Source organism: Oryza sativa, chromosome 3 (genome assembly GCF_034140825.1).
Source record: "Oryza sativa Japonica Group chromosome 3, ASM3414082v1".
NCBI classification, from domain to species: Eukaryota; Viridiplantae; Streptophyta; class Magnoliopsida; order Poales; family Poaceae; genus Oryza; species Oryza sativa.
The window spans coordinates 23,599,247-23,607,663 of NC_089037.1; the positions used below are offsets into that span (position 1 = coordinate 23,599,247).

The window sequence follows — 8,417 nt, forward strand, 5'->3', positions numbered from 1 at the left end:
CGATTTAGAAAGAACGTCTCAGGTTCAAATTCTAGATTAGACATGGGTGCTCGTATTTAAGACTAATTATTCTTTTAATAGTATGCGACGTATCCGTTGATAGCGAGGTGCCCGTGCTGACTTTATCAATCTAAAGATATACCATCCCAGCCATTCAGAGGTGCTTACAGGGGCAGGTGTGTATGTGTACGTTCATAGGTGTGAGTGTGCATACGTTGTGAATACTTGCATTTATATTGTGTTTCTATAAAAATGAAGCAATTTTTTTTAAATATTTCAATAAAAAAAGGGATTTGCTAGACAACTGCCTAAAAAAATGTAAAAATAATTTTTTTAAAAAAATCCGATTTTCACATGACACGTGGACAGGTCGGCTGGTTTGAAAAGCCCGTGAACACTGGAGTTAGTTGACCCGGCCCATGTGAACTACTCCAGGCCCACTAAAATCTGGCCCACGTGGAGGAGAGGCGAGGCCCATCTCCATGCGGCGGCGCCCCTGCCTAACCCTAAACGCGATGCGATAACCACCACCACCATCCGCTTCTTCCCCCTTCGGATCGAGAAAAAAGCGAAAGGACCTCTTGACCCCCCAACCACACCGAGGCCGCCGCGGAGGAGGAGGAAGAGGAGGAGATCGAGGATGTTTTTCAGCCGCTTCGATCCGTGGCCGGTGTTCTTCCGGAGGGAGTGGAAGCGCTGCTGGCCCTTCCTCACCGGCTTCGCCGTCACCGGCGCCATCATCACCAAGATGACCGCCGGCTTCACCGAGGAGGACCTCAAGAACTCCAAGTTCGTCCAGGCGCACAAGAAGCACTGATCTGATCCGTGCCTCCATGGTAAATCCCCCCGCGCGCCTCCTTCCTCGATCTCGTCTCCCCTCCGGCTGAGATCTGGTTCTTTCCGCTGTCCTGCGGTAGATCTGGTTTGTAGAAACTATTTGGGGGTTATTATTGTTTGTTCCTGCTTTAAGCTGGGCATGGTATGGTGTGATTTGGTTTCGATTTGAATCGAATCGCTAGGATTGCAGCAACATCACTTCCCGCGAAACGGGAGAGTAATTTGGGGGGAATCAGGAGATAGGATTAGGGGGGAAAATGTAGGAATCTTCTGGCGGCACATTCTCTATGATGTGATTATTAATTAGTCCATGAAGGTGAGGATTAGGCAACTTTGCTCATCGATATTGCTCCGTGATCAAGATAGCCTAAGTTTTCTGAAAAATGCATTAAGGGCATAGCAAGTGGCTAATTCTTAAAGCATGGTTGAGAGTACAATTCAACTTCTTTTTTGTAGACAGATGTGCTTTTGTAGCCTGTTTCCTTTTGAAGGGTAGCAGAAAGTCCCGATTGTTCTTAGTGTGCTAATTTTACCTTCTAAACTTGGAAGAATGGAACATACGCAAATGATAAATGTGCTTCTTTACATCCAGGCATTCGTAATCAGTATGAAAAGGATGCAGAATACATTGACGCTACATTTTATAAATAAGGTTTTCTTTTCTAAGAGAAAGAAGGGTGCGAAGGAAAATAATGCTGCGTTCCAATCCTATTCATAATATTAGGGGAATGCTACAGGACGGTATCCCGTTCGGACAGGATGATACCTCAGAGGTATCGTCTGATACCCAGGTATGCCAATACCTAGTAGGTATTGGCGATACCTTGAGGTATCATCATGTCCAAACGGGGTATCAGCCGATACCTTAGATGATCATCCCGTCTGAACGGGAAACCGTCCCGTAGCATTTCCCTAATATTATTGTGATACGTCTTGGAACATAATGTTTGGGCAGTACATAGGGATTACTATTTAATAATATACGAATGTTGAAAAATAGTTTCATGCAAAAGTTGGAAAGGGTGTATGAAATGCTGTAATACGGAAGGAAAGGTGGTTCTTACTCCACGAACGCATTTTCTAGATATTTATATCAATAAAATTTCCTCAATCAAGGTGCTCATGTACCTGTAGATCCGTTTATTGTTGCTTCCCTTTTATTTTTCAAACAAAAGCTGATCACATATCAATTTCTAAACCAGCTAACTGTGATTTAAATTTTTGTTGAGTATTGCACAAGGGATTCCAATCACTAATGTAAATGTCTTGTATCCTTGTAATTCAAACCTATCTGATGCTTCAGAGCCCAACTAATTATGATCAAACCACTGTTTGGAGTTACTGTATATGGTTCCTTCCACATCAATGGTATTTTTGCCACTCATGGGTGTTGTATACTTTCTGGGGCTGGGAGTATTATCTCAGAAACTGTTATTGTATTGACCTGGCTGGCTGGCTATATGCCCTACTCTGTTTGATTTTATCAGCAGCTCATATTACCTTCAGCACGCTCAAATTGTTAACATCTGTGAATGTGTATTTGTTTATTGAGGTACTTAAGGATTCATTGAGCAAATTTGTTGTCCATTGGACACAAGCTTATCTTAGTGTGCTTCCAGAAAAAAAAATGTTTTGTCAATGTGAACTTTTTTTGTGAATGTTTTGAATTGTGCATTTCTGCTATGCACTGCAATGATCAAATCAAGCTGTACAGCTGCTGCTTTTGTTTGTAATTGTTTTGAAGCCCTAAGGGAATTGCTGTTGTTATTTTTTCTAGAACCATAGGTAGCAAGTAAAAACATGAAGGCAACATCATTCATACTCTTTGCTTGATAGTCATTTGGCGTATTTTGTAAAATTTGGAAACCTTTCTTTGCATGCATGACATGTCAAATTGGAGTTCCTAATTTCAGGTATCCTGTTTATGGAAGTACTTACTTTGCTTAACCTTACCATATCTGCAGGTGAAGGAACAGCTGGTATTGCCTAAGTCTTCAGTTTGGCCTATTTTTCTGTTCCAAATGAACCTACCTGTTTTTTGTTTATCCATTTGGGTGGACAACCGCTCCAGTTGTATCTAATAAGAGGCGTTTGAATCTTTGGACCAAAAAATTTGAGCTTCTGGTATAAACCTGTAATACTCTTCAAGTGCCATCCTGCTTCCTGATTTATTTTTTGTAAAAGCTTGTATCGATGGTAAGTATACATCGAAAGGGCTTTCCTGGCTGGTTGCCAAACGTTGGGCTTAGGCACGACATAGTTTCTTGGGCAAGACATTTGGTTCATTGCTGTAACTTCCGCACACTTGTCTTAGGCACGTTTCTTTTGCCAAACTTTGTCTAAGGTGAGGCGAGTAAATTGCTAGACACACCGTAGACAAGATTTGGCCGAGAAGTGTCGTGTCGAAATGAACCAAATCTGCCCGTAAAACTTGCAGCGTTTGTTCCATTCCCATTTAAAACACAGCTTTGGGTTTATTTGTTTGTGTGAAGCCCAATAGAAAAATTTCAGTCTTCCGGCCTAGCTACGTACCGGTTTCAGCCCTACTTGTAAAAGTTCTTGTTATGCATCGGTTTGCACAGCAACAGCAAGACTACAAATGCAAATAGAACAAGGCTGCAGAGTTAAGATCCCATTATTTCTGCGTGGTCTTGATCGAACAAACCAGCTCATAGCTCAGATTACTCTCGAAAGACAAATCCAGCGTCCGTCGAACGTTGACTTGAAAAAACTGGCTCTGCAGTGCACTTGTATATTAGAAAATGCACATGCTCCAGTTCCCATAGGAAGAACAAGTTAAAAAAGAAAGAGCGACAAAAGACGTCGACGGAACGGACACTAAAACAACTCCAAAACCCTAACGAAGGCCTACAATGGTAGACAGGATAACTGTTGCCAAGCTCCAGAATATACAACAGTTTGACCTTGCAGGATGGGTGTGTGTGAGTTCCAAGTTCCCAATAGGTGAGGAAGGACTAAGACAGTGGACTTGAGAATATTAGTATTCCTCAATCTTAGACAGTGGTTTCTTCTCCCCACGAAGAACACACACCCCTAAGAATAAAACTATTGCTCACATCAAGAAATAAGAAGGGAGTGCAATTCCATTAATGCCAGGGGCAAGAAGGTATCAAGGTTTTGAAGCTTCGAAGAATGGAGCAAAGCGATAGAAAAGGATACGTACTGCTACCATGGTTGCAAAGCTCACTTCATCAACAATTTCAACAGTATCAACACATCACCTGGGGGAGGTATACTAGAAGAAGCACATGGGGGCCATGCCATCATAGTAATGAATCATTACTCCCCCCAACATACTGCAGACCAAAGTAAAATGCAAGCAGACCAAAAAGCCACATTGATGTCACACTGTTGCAATGCAACATCATAGGGAGCCAAAATCATTTTTAAAGTACTCAAAACAGATGGGTGTGAGCAGGGCAGCAGACATCACAAACAGTTCAACCCATCACAATCATAAATGTTTTGGATTACATCAAACTTCTGTTGAGTACACCTTCATCTCATGATAAATAAGAGAGATGCAAAGGAAGGTTCAAAAGGGAAAAAAACTTACAATTAGAAACCTAAGAAGTAGCAACCATTTTAGAGTTTCTACTTTTCTCTGAAGTTAGCTTTGACCAGGAAGCATCACCAAGCACAGCATTTTGAACCGCCAATTGGATGTGATGACGAAAACTAAACCCGCCAATCAGATGTCAATGGCAACAAGTTGACAACTAATTCACTGTCGGTTGCCACCGAGGAAATACTTCTTCCCCACTGACACCAATGACTAATCAGTATTGCTAAAGGAGAACAAACAGCATTACCACAATGGACCTTCCACATGTGGCTGGAACCTGGAATGGAGAACGCACCATGTTCTTTCAGATGGCACTGACAAAAAGCCTGAGGTAGCAAACGAGGCTACCTACTACGCGTATATCAGGATGAGATTAGAAAGGATTATTCACACAGATCACCCTCAAGGATATGCAGGATCTGGTGAATACCTCATGGTGCTCCCTGTACACAAAGGGCATTTGGTTCTACAAACTCCAAATCCTCCTTCGACCTGTTTATCACCTACACTACATTCATCAAAGTCAGTCAACTGCAATGTAAGAAGCATGTATGGACAGACTGCAGATCAATTGTGATCTTCAAGTATGGTTCCACTCCATGCTACTTTCCCATCAACCGCCTTCTCCAAGGCAGCAACTTTGGCACGATGGCCAGGGGGAGGGCCAACCTTGCTCTTCTCACCATGAGAAAGCTCAACAGTTTCACTAATAGATCCAGACTTGATATCAGTGGGTGGTATGAAACAATCCATGGACAGACCAGGGACATTAAACGCAACCTCCTCAATGCTCCATGCCTCCTCCATACGAGTCTTGGTGTGGCTCATGGCCACCTCACCAAAACGGAATAGGGTCACAGCAGAGCGCCCAGAATGTGCAATCATTATACCTTCCACTGGACGATAATCCTCGATGAATGAATTGATGGTAGTCTCCCAGTAAACAGCATCTCCTCCGGTTGTCGACTGGATCCGAGTCAGGTGTGAATCTTCAATATGGACAAGAAGGCCAGTCCTCTGGCTGAAATATCCAAACATAACATGCCTAATGATCTCTGCGAGACCCTCACTGCGTGCCTTAAGGGTCTCAGGTTCTGTGCACAGCTTCAGAATGAAGCAATCCTCCCCATTCACCTTCCTCTCCCCAATGCAGCGCGCACCAGCAAACATGCTTGCAGTGGTCAATGGATCCAAACCCTATAAAGACATTGACCGAAACATTTGAGTAAAACTTAAGGTTCTCCCATGGCTGAATGGGCAGAGGCAAACCACGTACAAGGTGTGGCCCAAGCAGTGCAGTCATACCTGAAGTGCACGACGGAGAGGGCGAACAGGGCCCTTGGCAGCATGGGCACCGAGCCACGGGGTGTGGCGCCACACGAGCTTGCCATTGCAGCCCGCATGCACCTTGCTCCCACCGACAGCCAGCTCAATGTACCACATCTCAGGAGCCATCTGCCACAGGACAAAGCGGCCTGGCTCGGCGCAGCGAGCAGCATTGCGGTTCTTGACAAGGCGGCCAGCAGTCTCAAACTCGGTGGCCACCATGCGCACCTTCCCCATAGTGTACGCATTCCGCACGGATGCAAGAAGCTTCTGCCCACCAGAGGCCGCCAGGTATTGCTGCAGTATGTACTGTGCCGACGAGGTCTCCTGTAGACAACCACATTAAGAACAAATTCTACAATCTACTTAACAGTAAAAAAAATTGACCATGTTTTACAGCAGATAACCCACATTCCTGGATCAAGGCACAACTACAACAAATTTCCACATATCATTTCCTAAAGAACCAACATATTTGTCATACCATATATGTAGACATCAGTAATGACGTCAATAAATTTATTTAATTCCTCTAGAAAAAGAATAGAGCAGTATAATCATCAGTAAAAAAAATTGTTACAGTATACAGTACCATGAATTCATTCACGAATTAAGAGAACTAAAAAATATCCATCCATGGAAATTATGGCTCGAACATTTGGTCGAACACTCGACTAGACCGAATCTAGAGCGCCAAAGGGAAAACACCGAGAGTGCTGCGCTGTCAACGAGGAGGAGGAGGAGAGCGCGAGGAAGCACTTACGATGGGGGTGTCCTTGATGCTAAGGTGCGGGAGCGGCTCGGCGGCGGAGACATGCACGGGCGCGAGCGGTGCGCCCATGACGCCGAGGAGCAGCCTGAGGTCGTTCCGCGCGGCGCCGGCGCCGGCCGCCGCGGCGGCCACGGAGGACGGCGTCCGCGACAGCTGCCCCCTCACCCACTGCCCCCACCCTTCCCCTCTCCGCCCGCGCGCGCCCCGGCCACCCCCACCACCTCCACCGCCGCCACCCCCACCACCACCCCCGCCTTCCCCGTCGCCGGACTCCGGATCGGGCCCCTCCATGAGCGGCGCCAGCATCTCACCCCCGCCGCCGCCGCCTCCGGACATCCTCATCGCCGCCGCCAGCTCCGCCGCGTCCGACCTGCTCCGGCCGCGCGCCCGGGCCGGCGACAGCCCGCGCGCCACCTCCTCCCGCAGCGCGGCGAAGAAGCCGCCGCCACCACCACCACCCCCCCTCCTCCGTTCCATGGGATGGACGGACAGGGACCTATTTGCAATTAGAGAAAACTACGGGGGTGCGAGACAAACAGCGTTTGGTGTGTGGACTAGTGTGGAACGAGGGGTGGTTTGCGAATTTATACGGAAAGAGAGGGGTTTGGACGGCAAAAAAGGGGAGAGGTGGGGTAGGGGGGCCGGAAGGGAGGCAAAGATTGCTAGCTGGACGCAGGAAATGGATGCAGGGGTGTGTGTTGTGTTGACAGCGAGAGAAGCCGTTTATACGCACACAAGTCGGCTGCCGCTTCCCCTCACCTCCAGTGGTGAACTCACCCCCTCTTTGCTCCACCAACACTACTCCTCCAGTCCTCTTCCTAGTAGTTTACTAGAGCATATCTTTTCTACTTACCTAGGTATAAGTATCTTGGTTGCTTTTGCTTCCAAAAATGGTTATTTTCTAGGTAATAACATCACATAGCAAATGTTGGTATGTTCTAGTTTTATTTGCTGGTCTACAGATACGTAGTGTTCCATGCAAGTGACGACAAGGGCAGTGTTTTGGCGGGAATTTCGTGCGTTCCTTTTGAGTGATGATGATTGGCTCGGCGAATCATTATCTACGCTACACGACAAGCCTGTAAAGGCGCACCACAGAGCGTTGGTTGCGTGACGCATGTAGCCAATTAGTGCTAAGAATTGCGTTCTTGTCACGAGATAATTGGCGGTCGGGAAACCTAGGCCTTTGGCCGCCAAGGCCGTCGCACAAAAAGAAAAGCCCATACACTTCTATGTTTATTTTCAAAAGGTAATTCAAATGCAATATAGAATAGGTTGGGTCGGCCCAAACTTTGGGCCTCGGCCCTTGGCTTGGTGAGAGCCCTCATTGTTGGTGATGTAAATTGATCGCACGTGAATTGATCGACATAGGGAACGATGAGACACTTATGGAAAAGGAATCGAAGCCGCAAGATGAAGCAAGGTTGATCTACGTGGACCCGCTAGAGCAAATGGTGAATGCGGTGCAACAAGGAAGAACCTACCACTATGGCATGTTGTGGCGGCTGCCATAGCTACTCAATGGTGGAACACCCTGACCCCCATCTTCCCCAGGAAATTGTCTTCCCCAAGAGTGGCAGCGGGGTGATGGCTAGTAGCAGCATCACAAGCTACAAGCGTGTTGAGATGACGAACCATCTTGATCTGGAGCAGTGTTGGGCCAAAGTAGACATATGGACTAACTTGTGGAATGTCCCTACTCCCTGGAGCTAGACCCACTTTCATTTTTTTTTCCCAAATGCCCTTCCTATCGGCAAACTCCTCAACACCCGGTGTTGCTACTGAGATGCAACAAACTACGTACACAATATGACAATGCCCTGGATTGGCAGCGACCTAGCAACGGGTGGCAGATATTGTTGGTGCCACTGGGCCTGACCGAGGAGGATTCACGTA

At 46.5% G+C, this 8,417-nt stretch overlaps 2 protein-coding genes across 2 annotated transcripts; one reads left to right on the forward strand and one right to left on the reverse strand.

Moving 5' to 3' along the window:
- Positions 1–554: 554 nt before the first annotated feature.
- On the forward strand, positions 555–2,991 carry LOC4333416 (ATP synthase small subunit 6-A, mitochondrial). Its single transcript, XM_015776391.3, has 2 exons — positions 555–836; positions 2,802–2,991. The coding sequence occupies exon 1, from the start codon at positions 641–643 to the stop codon at positions 815–817; it is 177 nt and encodes a 58-aa protein (XP_015631877.1). The 5' UTR covers positions 555–640; the 3' UTR covers positions 818–836; positions 2,802–2,991.
- Positions 2,992–4,287: 1,296 nt separating this feature from the next.
- LOC4333415 (uncharacterized) lies at positions 4,288–7,218 on the reverse strand. The gene is made up of 3 exons (XM_015776392.3): positions 6,513–7,218; positions 5,729–6,076; positions 4,288–5,620 (listed from the first exon to the last, which is right to left on the reverse strand). The coding sequence occupies exons 1-3, from the start codon at positions 6,996–6,998 to the stop codon at positions 4,991–4,993; spliced, it is 1,464 nt and encodes a 487-aa protein (XP_015631878.1). The 5' UTR covers positions 6,999–7,218; the 3' UTR covers positions 4,288–4,990.
- Between the last annotated feature and the right edge of the window lie 1,199 nt (positions 7,219–8,417).